The 18,158-nt window shown below is 54.5% G+C and overlaps 1 protein-coding gene across 1 annotated transcript in view; it reads right to left on the bottom strand.

The window, feature by feature from the left end:
- TG (thyroglobulin) overlaps nucleotides 1–18,158 on the bottom strand; it is a 243,372-nt gene that overhangs the window by 198,533 nt on the left and 26,681 nt on the right. Inside the window, exons 11-19 of the mRNA XM_070632069.1 lie at nucleotides 17,832–17,969; nucleotides 17,356–17,433; nucleotides 16,692–16,804; nucleotides 15,126–15,228; nucleotides 13,928–14,128; nucleotides 9,070–9,276; nucleotides 7,569–7,723; nucleotides 3,797–3,953; nucleotides 2,127–2,351 (exon numbers count right to left, since the gene is read on the bottom strand). Of these exons, the coding sequence (XP_070488170.1) occupies nucleotides 2,127–2,351; nucleotides 3,797–3,953; nucleotides 7,569–7,723; nucleotides 9,070–9,276; nucleotides 13,928–14,128; nucleotides 15,126–15,228; nucleotides 16,692–16,804; nucleotides 17,356–17,433; nucleotides 17,832–17,969 (1,377 nt within the window). The remainder of the gene's footprint in view (nucleotides 1–2,126; nucleotides 2,352–3,796; nucleotides 3,954–7,568; nucleotides 7,724–9,069; nucleotides 9,277–13,927; nucleotides 14,129–15,125; nucleotides 15,229–16,691; nucleotides 16,805–17,355; nucleotides 17,434–17,831; nucleotides 17,970–18,158) is intronic.

Genomic DNA, 18,158 nt, shown 5'->3' with positions numbered 1-18,158 from the left:
AAGACTGTCTACCTCCTAGCTCAGACTTCCCCTCCCACCTCCCAGTTGAGCTAGGCTCCCAGTCCTGGTAGACAGGAAATGATAATCTAATAATCAGTGGAGTTCTCCAGAAGGAATTTGAGGATCGGATTCTCAATCCAGACTCTTTATTTTACGTGCAGGCTTTGGGGCCCTGAGAGGGACCAGGACTTGCTGGAAGGCTCACAGTCAACACAGGTTCTCCGACCTGGCCCCTGACCAGTACCTTGCTCCATCTCCTGCCACTCCACCTCTTGGCTCCAGGCTCCAGAGTGTGCACTCGAGGTCATGAGCCTCCAAATGGGCCTCCCAGACCCCCTTATCAGCAATACCCAGGGTGACTACAAAAACAGGTTCCTGGCTTCCACTCCCCCCAATACTCACACACATGTGTGTGTATACACACACGTGGGCATGCACACACACCCCTACTAATTCAGAGTCTTTGGCAGTGGAGGCCGGGGCTCTTCACAGTAAGTCTGAGAACACAGGCAGGTGTTCCACACACCTCCATCGCTGTAACCCTCTTTCACCCACCCGGGCAGGTGGCACCATCCGCTCCTGCTCCCGCTGCTTGTCCTCTGTGTTTGGGCAGCTCTGGTGAGGTGGAAAGACCATGAACTCTGGTCCCAGAGGACCTGTGGTTACTCATCCACAGATCATTGGTTTCATGAACTGAGTCCCTCCTTTGAGTCAGCCCTGCTCTGGCCACCACACATGCGTGATCTCATTTCATCTGAGCCTCAATCTCTTCATCTGTCAAATGGGGAAATCACCTGCCACTGGGGCTATTGTGAGGGTTAAATATTTGTGAAGGTACCTTGGAAACGGCAAAATCCTCTATAAATATTAGTGGGAAGTGGTTGTATTTCTGGTTTCTGTGTTAAGATTTAGCTACATCTTAAATCCAGGGTGGAGTTTAGAAGTTGGCATGGATTTCACAAAAGGAAAGGCCATGTAGCCTCTGTGTTGCGACCAATATAAATAATGGAAAAGTAAATAATTGAAAAACATCTCTCTCTTCAGCTCGACCAAAGTGCCTCTCTGTCCCTTGCCACATGGGAGGAAGGGTCTCATCAATGAGACCCTGGAAGTTTGGATAGTAGACAGAACAACGGCCCTCAAAGATGCCCAGGTCCTGATCTTGGAACTTGTGAATATGTTAGGCTATACCGCAAAGGGAAAGGAAGGTTGCAGATGGAATTAAGGTCCTCATCAACAGATCTTAAGCTAGGGAGGACGTCCTGGATTACCCAGCTATGTGTAATCACAAGGGTCCTTAGAAATGAAGAGTCCAAGGGAGCTGTGACTACAGAAGAAGGGTCAGAGAGCACAACATTGCTGGCTTCAAAGATGAAGGTAGGAAGCCACAAGCCAAGAAATGTGGGCAACCTCTAGAAGCTGGAAAAGTCAAGGAAATAGATTCTCACCTAGGGTCTCAGGTAAGGAGGCAGCCCTGCTCACACCTTTAGCCCAGGGAGACCCGTGTCAGAACTCAAAGCTACAGAACTGTAAGATAATAAACGTGTGTTGTTTGAAGCCATTAAATTTGTTGTGAGTTGTTATGGTAACAGCAGGAGACTCATACAGCTTCCATTCAAGGAATTTGCAGCTGCGTCCTGGTGAAAACAATTTCCAAAGCCACTTAGGTGTAAGGACAAGAACAACCCCAGGAAACCCCCACCACTTCCACTGAGTCGTAAAGTCCTGGGCTGGCCAATGGCCGCTTAGAGACCATGGGAAGTCACGTATTCCCATAACCAGACTAAGATATCACGGAGCACACAGGGTAGGGATCAGCCTTCCCCACCAAGACAGGGCAGCCCAGGCCCCAGGGTCCAAGCTGGTCAAGAGCTAAGAAGGAAAACTTCAAACGTCAGGGTTCTTCCTTCAGTCACGCCATCTGTGCCTCTAGTTTCAGTTATTACGTGATGGTTGGTGACTATATGCCCACGCATAATGGATGATTGAAAAACTCTTGTTGAATAAATAGATGAATGATTCTCCACTCGTATGTGCAGAGTAACCTCCCTCCAGAGCTCTGCTGGCCTTTCCCGCAGCCTCACACGGCTCAGTAACAGCTATCCAGGGAGAGGGCATGGACCTACCGCACCCCAGCGGGTCCTGACCGGCGCTGCTTGTGGCCGAGACTTGGTGGAATCCTTCCAAGCACCCAAACCACGTCCTGGGAGAGGTGCCAAAGCTGGCCCCTTGGATGAAGCGTATGGAGGTGTCTACTGGAAACGTCTTGGAATCCAAATGAAGCCGGAATGCTCCACTTTGGATCAGATCTGCAAAGCGTCTGATGAGATTCTTGCCCACTAAGGCCTCCTCTGTAAGACACAGAATGAAGAAGGAGAGTCACCCCATCGTTCAAAGGCAAGGGAGGATCAAGCGGCAGAAGTGCCTAGAATGTGCATGCCGAAAGGAGACGTAAGCATTACCCGGTGTCTCATCTTACAGAAGGGAAAACTGAGGACAGAGAAGGGGATTGACTGGCCCAAGCTCACATAGGAGCCAGAAGCACAAGTAGGATTGTAACCCAGGCCTCTGGCTCCTGTCATTTCCGCGGCATCAGTATGATCCCATTGGTAAGGAGATCATGTTTTCAGTCACAATCTAAGGTGCACTATCTAGACACTCAACTGTCTCAACCTTTGGCAAGGTTTCCCCATCTGCAAAATGGGGCTGTCAATGCCTCTCTTGTGGTTGGTGAGGATTATAAGGGAGAAGCTGTGATGGGGCCTCCAAGAGGCAATGGTGCCTTCTGCCTCAGTGTTTAGCTGAATGTCGAGGAGGCCTCCAGCTGTCAAACTGTATGTATTTCCTGGGCAGAAACCAGATGGGCACCACACCTGGAGCTAGGATGGATCCCAGCATGCAGCGAACATTCCTACCACAACAGGTAAAGCCAGCCCGAGGCCTGAAAACACAGTCCTCGCCGCTGATGCCAGGAATAAACAGGTCATCCTTTTGCAGCTTCAACCATACCCAAATTATCCAGGTTCTTTCTGGAGAAACATGAAAAGGGACCCCCTAATTCATAACGCCATGGAGTTTATTCTTGCCATGAGAACTGTGAGACGGCAGAGACGCAGCGTGCCCGTGCCCTCTGGGTTATACTCTGCCTACGTTTTCCAGAAGTTCCCCCTCAGAGAGCAGAGGTCAAGCTCCAGCCAGTCCTGACCCCAGGCATTTGGTCGCTGGGTGGCAGATGAGAAAGCGGAGTTGCTCCCCATCCTCTGGTCAGAAATATATGGATTATATCCTACCCTGGCGCATAGGAGCTATCATCAACTCCGCTCTGCTCCTCCTTCTTGTATCTTTCTACTCTCTCGGTTCACCCACACCATAACTGCCCTGTTTTAAGTAGCGTAATAACGGGTATACATAGTGTAAGTGGTCTATGACGTTTTGTAATCGGAAGTGGGCTGGACATAAATGACAAGCTCATTGAGATGCCATCCCCTCCTCCCCCACTCTCCCCTCCTTCACAACTGTTGTGTCTCCCCTCTCTGTGCCCAGAAAATCAAGCGAAGAATTAAAAAATGTTCATAAAGGCACCATCAGGTGCCGTTGTTTAACTCTAGTAAGCTATTGATCAGAACTCTATTGATTTCTAATAATTAGCTCCTCCCGTGGGCCAGGTACGTAATTCTCTCACCAGATCCTCATGGGAAGGCATTATGGGCCTCACCAGGTCCATTTGACAGAGGGGGAAACTGAGACTCGGAGAGGCTGCACAGCTTCTTCAAGGCAGCCGTGCAAGAAAACATACCAACGTCCCGCAAATCAGGAAGAGAGGCCGGTGGGACATCCTCCAGCCGCAATTTCCACGTGACATTCACTCCTACACGCTCCTGGGTCAGACACTCCACCCGCACCGTGGAGTCGTTGCAGACAGGAATGGAAACGGGGGTCCCATAAGTCTTCACCTACACGGAGACAGAAACCTTCAGGGCAAGAACACAGAGCAGGGAGCCAACCGGATGGCGCCCAGCCCAGGTGCCAGAACTTGGCTTGTGGTGTTTCCTTTAACCCTCCTTCACCCCTAAGTGGGAGGGCAAGGCCTTACTAAGCCCCTTTCCCCACCTGTGGGAAACGAGGCTCCAGGTTCAGGGAACATAAGAGGAGGAGGAGCCGAGCTCTGTGCATTGAAAGCCCAGACGCTCCTAGCTCATGGCACCATGTTTCATTAGTGAAACGACTCCAGTTGACTCTGCAGATGTCCTCACAACACATCCATCCAGCAGGACACGACCCTCTTTCTTAGAGGACGCACCCGCCGGCTCTCCCATCGTGGCGACACAGCCTGGTTTCTCCCTCCAACCTGAGTGTGGCCACTGTCAGTGGTCACTGAACATCTGACTCCAAGGCTCCCGTGAGTCAGGGTGGGCGGGTGGATGGTGATGCGGCCTGGTTGGCCCGAGGACAGTGCTGGGCACGGGTCTGGGGTTGAACACAAGCTTCACCTTGCCCTCTTCACGTCATGGCCTTTCAAAAGGGAACGTCCCAAGAGAGTCTGCACCGAGCCCCAGGGACGTTAGTGTATCTAAACGTGGGTGTCTAGAGGTGAAGGAGGGCTCTGGGACCCTGAGGGGAGGGTTCTTCGAGGGAAAGTAAAGGCACCTGTCACCGATCTGCCATCCAGAGTCGATCTGGCCCTGGCCCTCAGCCTTTGGCAGAAGACCTCACCCGCCTTCTTCAGGACCCTCGGAAGCAGGCCCTGGGCTGCACATGCAGCCTGTGATTCAGGACGTCATTCAACATGACAGTCCTGCCACAGACCGGCACCAAGCACTGAAGATGTGCCACCTTCCATGCTGCGCCCAGGATGAAGGTGAGCAAGTGGCTGTGGGTGCTCATGCGTGACACGGAGGAGAACCTGCTGCGCGGGCACCCAGCCTCCTTAGAAGGCAATATGGCACAAGTTTTGAACATTCTCCAGTAGTCTGGCCCCACGTGAAATGCTTTGAACACAGCAGCTGGTTTAGTCTCCAAAACAAATGCGTAGAGTCGGAACTATCATTACCCCACATTACGCATGGGGAATTAGCCTCAGAGAGGCTGAGGAATCGCCAAGGATCACACAGCCAATAAACAGCGGAGCAAGGATTCAAACCCCTGCCAATCGCAGAACCTAAGATCTTAGCCTCTAGGCAGAGAGTAAGAGCAAGGGCTTTGGAGGCACATGTTATTTCACTGAATCCGACCCTCCAGGGTAGCTGCTACTGGTCCCATTTCACAGATGACCGATGAGAGGCTCAGCAAGGCTGGAAAGGCCCAGGGAATGCCGGTAGGAAGTGGTGGAGCCAAGACTGACGCCAGATGCATCTGACTTGAAGGCTGTGTATCATTTCCAACTTCTAAAGAATAAGACCCACTCCTGGCCTTAGAGGTTCTCTGTCTCATGATCACACCTGACACCTCTTCCTGGAAGCCCCCACCACCGGGCCCCTGCCCAGGCTGCCCTCTGACCCATCTATCTTTAGCACGATCCTCAGCTCTCAGCTCTGGGGATTCTGGAAGGTTACACCCCTCACACTGTGAGGTTTAATTTCCTCTTCCCAGTAAATGGCAGCACCATGCCTTCACCCAGCCCTCAAGCCAAAACCTTAGTCATCCCTGATGTTCTCTTTCCCTACGCCACATTATTGACTACTGCATCCTGTGGGTTCTCCCGTCCCAATATGTCACAAGCCCTTCTGCTTCTCACTCTCTGCACCACCAAAGCCCAGAGCCACCCTCACCTCGACTCCCCATTCCGACCCTTGCCCCCAGAAGTCCATTCTCCATACAGCAGCAGATTAAACTTTAAAACCCACGTCAATCATGTCAGTCTCTCAACCTCAGTGCCTGGGGGCTTTCCGTCATGTGCCCACTAAAACCCACTGTCCTGGGCACAGCCAACAAGCCCTGCGGGATGGGCACACACCTCCCACAGCTCCCTCACGGCTGCCCCAGCCACACCGGCCTCCTTGATTTCATGGATCACGCCCAGTAGGTTCCCACCGAAGGAGCCCCGACCTTCACATCTCTTCCAGATAGTCACAAGGCCCTCAGCCTCACCTCCCTCAGGCCCCCTCAAACGCCTCCTCCTGGAAGGGCTGTCACTGGCCATGCCATCTAAAGTCACTCCCATTGGCCGCCATCCCTCGCCAACACTCCACCTGGCTTTTTCTCTCTTCTGGGCACTTACCATTGCCTGGCACATATGTGTTTCCTGCCAACGCCCCTAGACTGGGAGTCCCTGAGGGCAGAGCGGTGATCTCCTTCGCTGTTGGGTCCTGACAAAGACGCGCTCCTTGACCAACCTCTGCCAGGTGCCTCTGAGCCCTCTTCTCTACTAGGCCTCAACTGTGGTCTACAAAGACTTGACGAGGCATCAACACAGTTTCTAACAGCTCAGGGCCACATCCCTAGGGGGACTCAGTGCCCTTCAACTCAAGGCTGCCAAGAGAACTGACTCTGTCTTCTGCCAACACCTGGAGACCTGGCCTCCAGGGGACACCGGGACCCTAACCTCTCTAAGTGCCAGTCAGCAAACGCAGATGGGTTTCACAAGGTGCCCTCACAATCAGAGATGAGGAATGCAGAACTGTAGCAGGGCGCCAGAACACGACCAGTGCTCAGTAATCAGTAGATAATGCTGACATTGTTGTCAAGTGCATTTCTTTGGATAAGAGGGGGCGATACATGTTCCCATTTGTTTTAGAATCAATACTCTGTATTTGGTCTTGTGAAACTGTGTGCACTGCAAAATTCTCAGCATGAGGTGTTAAAAATGAGTTGCTTGATGAGTTAGCAAACTTTGAGTGGAATAAGGACTTAATTAATTGAGTGACTTTTTAAGACTCCGTCTGCAAATATTCGTGACTTCCAATCACCAAAGCCCTTGCCTATTAGACAGCTAAAAACTCAGATATTCATATTTATGGCACGACCTCTTTCCAGTTGGCATGCACTACTTTTTTCCCAGAGAGGACCCATGATGCCTGCTCGCAGGTTTGTTAAGGACCACGTCTGGCACCGTGCTTCAGAGAGTGCATCCCAGCGGCTCAGCCTCCCTGCCCCACGTTCCCAGCCTCTGTTTCCACGCGTGGTGGCAGTCTCACATGGTGATCACAGCTCTGTCCTCACGTCAGTCCTCCTGGCTCTACCATTTCCCAGCTGTGACTCCGGCCATGTTTGAACTCTCTAGTCTCCACTCCTCTCATTTACAAAATGGTCATAATGATGGGGTCCCTGTGAGGATTGCATTAGCCAACCCAAGCCAAGGGAAGCACCGTGCCTGCCCATAATAAGCACTCAGCACGTGTTTGGTTTGACATCTTTCTGCAGAAGGAACGGCCAATGATACGATGGGTATGGATTCCACCTCTGCTGCTACCCAATTAGCCTTGGCTGAATTTCTTTCTTATTCTGGGCCTCCGATTACCCACTGGTAAAATGAGCGAGGGTTGACCTCAGGTTCATTTGAGCCCTGAGGTTCTCTGACGTGGTGACCCTGAGCTCCCCCCAAGCCCTCGCAAGCAAGGAAGGGTACCTACCTGGATCTGGCAGAAGCCACGTGCCATGAGCTCGTCTAATATGAAGCCCTGGAAAACCGGCAGCAAACCCGCGTCGTCGGCCCTGCACAGCGAGCCGGGCGGGAGCTGCAGCTGGATCTGCGCTCCGGTCTGGAGGGTCTGCCACAGCTGGGGCCCTGCAGGCAAGCGCCAGAGGTCAGCAAACACAGGCGACAGAATGCTGCCTTTCTTTCCTTTCCTTTGCTTGGCTTTTCCTCTGCAAAAATAACCCTCCTTCATTTAGCTTGGATCACACAAGCGCTGCCCTCTTGCATCGTCATCCTCAGAGTCTAAATACTTCCTAGCATGCTGGCTTGTCTCGGAAATTGCTTAGCAGCCCCACAGCAAGCTCAGTCCCACCTCAGCCTCTAAACCAGGCTGCTTTCCATTTCGGGGTTCCTGGACATTCTTCTTGGAAAATCGTTCATACTCCCTTGCATTCAAACGGGGTCACTCCATATGGTTTCGCTAGTTAAGAGTAGATACCACAGACTATGTGAAAGACATACTCTGAGGTTGTTCAGTGCACAATCTGCACAATCGTACACAGCAGCCCTATATTCAACTTTGGGAGCTTAAGACCTATGCCTCTCTTTTCCCAAGTCGCTTGCTCTAGATCCATTCATGACCAGCCTGGTCTTGATTTGAGCTTAGGCCACTTTGTCCTAGTCAGGGGGACAGGCCACTTATTTGTCCAAATCATATTTTGAACTTTTTCTGGATATCATTCTCTATGCCAGAATGCTTTGCAATAAATGCCATCCTTTGACACTGTGCCAGCCACCGGGAGGCTTGTGACAGTCAGTCTCAGGATCTGGGTCTCCCTCCGAGACACCCCACCCACTGCCCTGGGTGGACCCAGTGCCAGGTCCCAGTGTCTGCCACTGCCCCGCCAGGCTGTGAGTAACCACGGCCAGCCCTTGCCAAGGCAGATGCAGTCAGAGCCCGGGGCTGCCTCACAGCCATGTGCACATGAAAGCAGGTTCAGCAGGGAGAAAGGAGCTCTGCTGATATTCAAACAGGGCATAGGCCCACCGCCATCAGAACTGATGCCCCCCAGCTGGGGTCCAGGCCCTGCTCTGCCAGGCATTGGCCCTGGAGCTCCAGATGGACCCCCAGGAGAGGCTGGTGAGTCAGTGTCACTCTCAGAGGCCAGACAAGCAGCTCGGAGCTCGTCACCACCATAGCAACCAATACGGCCATCGGAGCACCGCCCTCCTGAATACCGTCCTGAGTCCAAGACATCCCGGGAGAGCCCAAAATGATGGCAGTGCTCCTGAGGGTGGAGGGCTCCAGAGAAGCCACAAAGGGGTCTGTGAGGCACATCTGCTGAAGAAAATGCTCCCTGGGGCCCTCTCTCCTGCTCTCGATGCCCCCCATCGTACTGTGGAAACACTACACTGGGATAGGGAAAATGAAAGTCCTTGGCCCTGAGCCCTGAGAGGGAGCAGGGAGCTGGGCAGACATTCCAGAGGCCACTCACGCTGGCAGGCCCGGGGCTGAGGTGGCTGTGACACCCAGAGCCTCCGCTGGGGGCTGCACACCAGTGGCCCTGGTGGGAAAGCGCTCCGGTATCCCCAGCGACACAGCAGCTGGCACCGCTGGACGGTGGCCTCTCCTGAGGCTCGCTCACACAGGATCACTCCACCAGCCACCTCCGACACATTGAAGGGCAGTGGACACTGTGGGCCTGGGAGAGGGAGAGAGGAGCAGCCATGAGCATCCGCCCAGCACAGGGGGCTGCGCGCCCCCGCCTTCCGCTCCTCCTTCTCTGTCGGGCCGGGCCCTTCCTCTCCCCCAGATATGCCGGGGGAGGGGGTGCTCCTCGGGTCCTGGCCTTGGCCTGCCCCCTCCCTCTCCCCCATCTTCTTGGACGAGCCCATCCTCTCTCAGTTTTAACAGGCAGCTCAGCACGGATGACTCTCGAATCTTCCTCTCCAGCTCAGACCCTCTTGAGCCACTTCCCATCTCTGAACCCAGTTACCAACTGGTCTTCTCCACCTCAAAGCCAACATGTCTAGAACTCAGCCTCTGCTGCCCAGGTCTGCTCCTGGTCCATGCACCAAGCTCAAGGAATGGCCCCTCCAGTCAACCCCTCATCCCAAGCGAGAAACATGGCAGCCATCCTGGACGGTCCATCTCCTGTGCCCCAGCATCAGCAGCTCACACCTTCTCAACTTCTCTTTGTTCCCACTACGCTTCCATCATTTAGATGTTCATCATCTTTTTCCTGCTGCTATTGAAACTTCCTCGCCAGGCTCCCTGCATTTGGGCCTCATCCCCTGCCTGTCTCCTCCCACGCCCAATCCAGTCCCCACTGACACCAAAGAAATTGTAGCAAAGCTGCACATGGGCTCTCGGTTCCCCCGAGAGCCTGCTGACCCGACTTTTCTCTCTCTGCTCTCGTCTCCTCCAGCCCCCTTTGCCTCAAAGCACAGCCGTCATTATCGGAACATACCCCGTCCTTCCCTCTGCCTGCTCATTGGACTAGAAGATTCCTTTTGCAGCCCTTGAATATCCACTCAACACCTGTAACTTTCTTACACCCCCCATGGTTCTCCCAGCCTGACCGGGTCTCGTGTCTCCCAGCTCTCAGGCCTGGTGGGGGCCTCCACGGCACCAATTCCTCAGGACGCTACTTGTCCACACCCTGGTCTCCCCACTGGAGAGAGACCATGGGGGAAAGAGGGCACCTTTCCCCGGGTCAGCCAGGCACGGTGCTGACCCAGGACACAAGCTCCACGAACACGTGTTAAATAAACGGGTGAATGAGCAAATGAAACAACAGACACACTCCGTGTGACAATTCACACCCGACCAGAGGTTTAGTTAGCACAGCCTCGCTGTCTCTGTCTGTCTGGCTTTAAAATCCACAATCCACGTGTGATCAAAGAGAGGGATGCTTGGGGGCCTCAGAGAGGGAGAATGCCCCTCTCTTGTGCAGCCTGGGCTTCTTTCTAATAAGAATGATGGCCTCTGGCCAGGATTTGGCACTGTCATCTACAGTGGTCTTACTGAGTTGGCTCTTACCAAGTGCCTCGTGTGTGGGGAGGGGATTGTGCGTGGCCTCCATGTCCCACCTCCAGGATGGCAATAAAGATCCCCAGCACATCCTGCCACCAGGGTGGTCTGGGTACTGAAGGAGGGTGCTGGGCCCCCCAGGAAAGCCAGAGCGCATTTGTCTGTGAGCTCTCACATGGGGAGTGTGCCCGGGGCCAGGGGCCAAGGACCTGCGAGGGCCTTCGGAGAGCAGCCAGCAAGGCCCCCATTTTGCAGGCAAGGCCACTGAGGCTGACGAGGCCAAGTTCCATGCTCCTGTGGGGCAGAGCAGAGACTGGACCTTGCGCCTCCTGCCGGCATCTCAAGCCGGTGCCCATCCCTCCGTCCTCCAGACTTCGAGACTACTCAGCCGGGCCCCTCCAAGGACCTGAAGGACCCCCAGCTTGACCTGACTCTGGTCCCTCCTGTGGGACACCAGGGAAAACGCTTCCCTCCCAGCCTCCAATACACATCTCTAAAGTGGGAGCCTTTATTTTAAAACTATGTTTTTAAAGTACGTGGCACTCAGCGTGTGCCAGGTACACTGTCAGCTTTACCAGTATCAACTGATGTAACTCTCCGTACAACACTATGGAGCAGGTCCCATCACCCCACTTCACGGACGCCAATACAGAGGCACACCAGGCGTAAATACCTTGCCTGTGACCAGAGAGCTAGTATGTGGCAAAACCGGGGTTCGAGCCTCGTCATTGTGGCCCCAGAATCCGTGTTCTCCATCAGTGTGCTAGGCGTACGTGCACACAGGCGTAAAAGGCGAGTGTCGATGAGTGTGTGTGTGAGCAGCCCCTGGGACACCAGGAGAGCCCTCCACAAATGCAGATGCCCTCTAACCCCGCAGGATAGATTCCTCTCCTGGGGCTCCCTCCACTGCCTTTGTGGACAGGGAGCCAGTGAGTGCCGAGACTCAGCAGCGAGGGGCCAAGACATCCTCTGGGACGCTGACCCTTCTCTCGCCAGTGTCTCAGCCTCCCGCAGACCTGCTTTCCCAAAGCCTCCATGTTCCGTGTCTCAGAAATGCACTGACACCCTGGTGATGGTTTGACCCACCCGCCTCCGCCGTAGGGGAGGAGGGGCCGAGGGCAACAAGAGGACGTGTGGAGACCACAGCTAACCGAGCACCACAGTGGGCCGGTCCTGGAGAGGGCACTCGGCCTCTTGAATCTCGTGTGGTCCTTCCAGAGTCGTGCCCACTGGGATTCATCATGGCCATTTTAGAGATGAGGAAGGTGGAGGTGCGGAGAGCTCAGAGGCCTGCCCGGGGACACACGCCGGGGGTTAGCCTGGAAACCAGCTCCTGCCTCCAGCGGCCTGGTTTGGGAACTTGTGCACGTGATTCTTTCCGTGTGGGCCAGGGCTGCACCAAGCGCCTCCCGTGAACTGATTCCGTCTTCACAGCAACTCTGAGGGGCAGGACTGTTGTCACCCTCATCCCACAGTGGAGAGGCGCACTTTTCTGCCCAAAGTTCTACAGTAGCAGATAGGGAGCCAGACGCTGGCCCTGAGCCAGCAGGCTAAGGAGTTTACAGAGACCATTGGAGTCAATCCTAACAATGACTCTAAGAAATAGCTACGATTCTCCATGGCTGTTTCACAGATTGGGAAATGGAGGTCCAGAGAGGTTAGGAGACCAGCCCAAGGTCACCCAGCAAGAGAGTGGCCGAGTTGATCTTCAAGTTTGTCTGTCTGGCCCCACATCTGAGCTTTCTCCCCCAGACTCTGCAGCAAGTCAGGAGGAAGAGCTTTTGGGGGACTCGTGTTAATGCTGGTTGCTCCCCTTGCTGGCTGTGTGACTTCGGACACGTTCATGAACCTCTGTGAGCCCCAGTTTTGCCATCTGTAAAGTGGTCAGATAGGATGGTTCTGTCTGTTTACCTGCATGGTTGAGAGGCAAAAGTGGTTAAGGGATGTGAAAAGCACCTTTTAACCGGTAAGTCTCTGCACAGGCGAGCCATTCTCATGGAATCCTGTAGGGCCGAGCCGCAGAGGGCCCCCCAAACTTAAAAGAACTGGGCTCCCAGACCTGAAACTGGAGGGGACACATCACTCCATTTCCTGGGCCCCAGACCCTGCAGACCCCTCTCAGAGGCCCGGGAAGTTGACTTGATTGTTTCTGACCCAAAGGCTGACATTTCACTTCTCTCCAAAGCACATGGCAGGGCTCACGCACACCCACGAAGTTCCCTGAGGTGGCAGCTGCTGAGAGCCACAGAGAGAAGCTGTTGGGGTGGTGCCCTGAAGCAGGCAGGCCACCCAGAGCGGGGGAACCAGGGCTGGGGAGAAGAGGGGGGTGCTGAGAGCCAGGGGCACAGCACAGGTTAGAGGTGGGAAAGGGGACAAAGCAAAGGGGAAGGAGCCTGGAAGAGAGCGGGCCACCCTTCCTCCCCAGCCTTCCTTTGAGGGCTCCCTTTCTCTTTACGAATATACATTTACAAATGCAAAAGAGTCCTCTTTGCACATATAAATCGCTAGACCTAATTAAACATGGCTGCACTTCCAAACTGTTGCTTAGAAACTTCAAAGTTTAAAAATAAAACAACAGGACAGCAAAAGAAAGGCAATTGCACTAAAATCAGAATTATTGTGTGCAGATTCCTCAACGCCACCAACTCAATACCCCACCTGGAAATAAATGTTTTGCAATGTCTTCATTTCCCATCCTGAAACAGAATTCACCCTTGGTCTAACCTGCTTGCTCATGTAAATTTTAAGACGACCTCAATGCCCTGTGACTCGAGTGTATAGGAGAAATCAAAGGTAAGTAATTGATAATTAAATAATATATTTTAATATATAAGAATGTATTTCAATATTCTAATATATATTCATATTATACATATTTCAATATTTGACACCCAAACAATTTTTTGAACTAGAAATAAAAATAAGCAAATCAACGACGTCCACAGATGCCTGGAGCTCCCCAGCTGGGATGGACCCACCCCCCCCCCGAGATCCTGCTGTCAGGCCCTCCTCCCCCTCACTCGAGGATGGGGGGACCAGACCCGGAACCCCTCAGCAGGCCAGTGCAAATATTCCTGGGGTGCCGGCTCGGGAGATCCCTGCGCAGACTCCCCTTGGTGGCAGCCCCGGGGCTGAGCACTTTTAGGAAGTAGGCACAAGTTTTGACATCATGGGACGCAACTGCAACCACATCCCTCATGCTCTTCCCCTGCCTCCCCTCCAGCCCCCGCCATCCCAGGGCCTCTGGAGTGCCCCCTGGCCTGGGTAAAGGAAGAGATGGGGAGGTCCCCCCATCACCAGCCCAGGGAATCACGACTTACTCTCACAGGCCGGCTGGCTCCCGGCTACATGGGTCCCGGGCACCTCCTCTCCGCTGCCCAGGACACACCAGCAGCTGCCCTGGTCCAGATCACATTGCACCGGGGAGAAGCCTCCGTCCTCTGCCCTGCAGGCCGGGGTGTAGCCCGGGCTGGCTCTCCTGGAGGGGTCTCCCCTCTGGAGCCCTTCACAGCGGCTCAGGCCTGGACACGAAGACAAGCCAGATGGGTTGCTGGCATAGCTGCCACAGCCCATGCTGCCACCTGCCGCCACCCACCTGCACGCCCTCCAGGGTCTGGGGCTGCCTCCCCACTGGGGTGTTAAGCTAGGACAGGGGAAAGACTGTGCCTTGCTCAGCTCTGTACTCCCCGCTGCACGCACAAGCATGCACACACACACACACGTGGCCTGCTCTCAGGTTGCTTAGAGTCTTAAAGGAGACTTGACAAGGAAGTGAGCAGTTATAGTTCAGAGTGATAAGGCGACAATAGGAGATGCTCCGGGCAGCTCAGGAGCCCCTAGGAAGGTGCTGAACTCAGGTATGGAAGACAGAGGCTGCCAAGACTCCCTGGAGGGACGGATACGTGGTCTGAGCAAGAGTGAGCCAGGGATGGGAAGCGAGGGTGGGAGCGCTGCAGGCGGGAAACCAGAACACGGGAAGGCCCAGCGGGAGGAGAGTGTCTGCCTTCCTGAAAAGTCTGACTGTAGCTTATGAACCCGGATCCTGAAGTGTGAGACATGGAGGAACAAGAGAAGCATAAGACACAAGAGCCAGACGCACAAGGGCCATGAGCCACAGCAAGGAGCTCGGGCCGGCCCAGAGGACCATGGCGGGTGTCAGGGGTTTTCAGGCAGAGGAGAGGGCCATCAGCACATTCGCACTGTAGGGACCGCATCTCGACTTCACTGTGGAAACCACCAGACTGCAGGGCCAGGCTGGAAGCTGAGGGCCCAGGCAGGGACCTGTTGTGGCATCAGTGGGCACAGCTGGTCATCCCGCAAAAGCATCATTGCCTGCTTTCATAAGGACCAATGCTGGTATTGCCACATTTTACAGATGAGAACACTGAGGCACAGTGAGGTCAGAGGCTCCCACAGCTCTGGAAGCGGCAGAGCTGGAACATGAAGTCAGCTTTTGGGACTCCACGCACAGTGCTCATGGCGAGGGGCTGGGAGAGGATGGTGGGGGGCGACACTCACATTGGGCTGTGCTGTTTGTGCCAGGTGGCATGCCCTCTCCTGTGGCCGGGTCCACACACCAGGTGCCAGCCTCCGACGCCTGCAGCCTGGCAAACTCTCCTGTCTGAGACAAAGCCGAGGTCATGTCACCCCCCAGGAAGATGCTTTTCCAGCCCACATTGGTGGGCAGATGTCAAAAAGGTCCCTTTCCAAACCATTGGTGATGGCTTCTCCAAGTGGAGGGGAGTAGGGTGGGGGAGGCCCTCTTCCGTTTCAGACCCTTTCCATACGATATTTGAAGTGATGGTTATAGCAACCCTAGGAGATGGGGGCCACAGCTATCCCTTTACAGGGTGGGGAGGCTGAGGCTCACTCAGAGAGGGGAAGTGACAGAGCAACATCACATAGGTGGGGCCTAAACCCGCCCAGCCCCAAAGCCCCACTGCCCTCCTGAACCAAGTGCCCCCATTCCAGAAATTTCAATAACCATCCCTAGGAAAAAGGGGTCCACATCACCTGTAACAGAGAATAAAGAAAACAGTCCGAGGCAGCTACCCAAACCCTGTGTCTGCCGGGGCCCCTCTCTCCCCCTTGTCCTGGGTCAGCTGGGGAACACTGGGCTAGCCCCTTCAACTCTGTGGGCCTCAGTTTCCCCATCTGAAAAAACAGAGGTGGAATAGCTCCTTGAGCCCGTTCCTTCTAGGAACTCTGGGTGGTAGAAAGTGTCATCTCTCCTCCGTCTTAACAGAAACCTATGAGAACAAGCAGGTGTGCTGGAGAAAAGCAGCCGCCTCCCACTTCCCCGTGTCGCCGAGCGTTCCCTGAGTTTTTCTTGGTCACCTGTTCATTTTATACTCTGCGGTGCCGTGTTCACAGACAAGCAATGACAATAATAATAAGAACACCTGACATTGACAGAGAACAGAACCATGAGGTCCCCCCAGTGCTAGTCACCCCCACGCCCAGGGTGTCATCCAGTCCCTGGGAGGGAAGGACACTACTGTCCCTGTTATACACAGAGAGGCCCAGAGAAAGCAGGTGATGTGCCTCTGGTCACACAGCTTGTCAGCTACATGGGTAAGATTCAAACCCAAGCAAAGATTTGAGAAAATTTTATGAGATACAGGTTTAAAATTGAGAACTTTCTAGACACTAACTTGAGTTTTCCTGAGGAGCTGGGTCAAAGGCACCGCCATCCCATTTGGGCAGCAGAAGATTTGAGTCCTGTACCCTGGCCCCTGGTCCTCCACAGGAGGCAGGATAGGAACCCCATGATCAGAGGGCCTCTGGGACCTGCTCTGACTCGCTCAAACAATCCTCAAAAACAATCCTAGCACTAGGCAGGGTAAAAATGTGACCCAATCTTAGGATAAATAATAAAGCAAACTGGAGCATAGAGACGGTAAGTAAGTTGCCCAAGGTCACACAGCCTAGGTAGCCAGGGCTAGGACAAAAACCCAGGCCTAGAACTCCCTGCACATTTTTAACTAAAACAAATTTATTGAAAACTAGACAAATCATCCTCCACCTGTGGGAGAAAGTTCTGGCTTCCCTCCTCGCACCCTTCCTGGGCCTTCCGACCCTAACCTCTAGGCAGGTTGGGATGAATAGGTCTTCTGGAGATGGGTTTCCTTGGGATCCAGCCTGTTTCCAGCTGGCAAGCAGCCCACTGGCTCGAGATTTCTCGCAGGTGGTGGGGCCTGTGGGAGAGATAGGGGGGCTCTTAACAGACTGGCTGGGGGTGCCCGGCTGGCCTGAGCATCAGAGCTGTGCATCTGGTAGACGGAGGTGCCTGCACAGAGAGCTGGACCCTCAGAGGAGAAGTGGGCTGGGTTCAGGGACAAAGAGCCATGTGGGTTGCAGCATCTTTGAGATGTTAAGGCAGTGGCTGATTCCATGGGTCTGAGCCTCGGGAGAGAGGCTGGGCTGTAGAACAGGTGCCAGATGGCTGTTGAACTGCAGAGGGGATGAAACTGGCCAGGCAGCAGGTGTGTGTGGGGTAGGGGACCCCCTCCTAGCAGCCTCTGTCCCCTAGGAAACCAGGAGCACAGATTGGGAAGCGCCAAGGTCGGTGAGAGTCTTCCAGGCCTGGGGACTTGGGAAGTGTGATCTGGCCGACCCCGAGCTGGTCTGAACGACACTCGGGGGCTGACCTCGGGGCTTCCCCGTGGATGGGTAACAACGGCTGGCGCCACCAGCCTGGAGTGCCCTCCACCGGGCTCAGGCGGCAGAGTCCGAGGGCTTCACTTACACTGGGGCATCTGTGGGGAGCGGGCAGTCAGCGAGGCAGGGACGTACTCTCCCTTCCCGTCCACACACCAGCAGTGCCCTAGAAAAGAGCCATAGGCCGGATGTTGAGGCAGCACACGGGGTGGGGGACTTGACCCTGGGTGTCTCGCAAACACATTTCCTTCTTTGCATTCATAGCAGTGCCAGCAAGGTCCCTGTCCATCCCCGTCTGTCCCCCTTGCCCGAAACTGTCCACAATCACGGGCTGTAGCACCTCCATCCCCCCAGCAACCCCCCAGTTGACCTTCAGGCTGGTAGAAGGTCATGACTCCCATTGTGCAGATGAGGCAAGTACAGGCCAGAGAAACTAAGAGATTTGCCACCAGCCGCCAACAAAGGGCCTAGAGTCCCGCTCCCTTGCCCCTGTGTGGGGGCCTTTCCTCTAAGAGAAAAGCAGGGGTGTCACTCGGCCTCCCAAGGGCATCCATGCCCCCTCACCAGTCCGGGCGTAGCACTGCACGGGCTCCCATCTTCCGAGCGCATCGCACTGGGGCACATAGGGGCTGGGCGGCAGAAGGGCAGATGTTCGTGCAGAGTCCCCCAGGGCAAAGCGGCGTCTCTGATAGAAGTCGAAGGCTGGAGTCAGGGGAGAGAGGGGTAGAGGTGTGAGCACCCGACCTGGACGAGCCCCAGCAGGGCCGGCTTCGTCACTGAGAGCAACCAAGCAGGTCCCTGTTCCAACAGGAGGAGGCCTTTTATTTACATGACAAATGTGTCCACGCAAAGTGACAGAGGATCCTTGAAAAGCATATAGGCACTCAGCAG

This window comes from Equus przewalskii, chromosome 8 (assembly GCF_037783145.1).
Source record: "Equus przewalskii isolate Varuska chromosome 8, EquPr2, whole genome shotgun sequence".
NCBI lineage: Eukaryota > Metazoa > Chordata > Mammalia > Perissodactyla > Equidae > Equus > Equus przewalskii.
The sequence above is the reverse complement of the archived record's forward strand: the minus strand, read 5'-3'. Positions and strand labels throughout refer to the sequence as shown.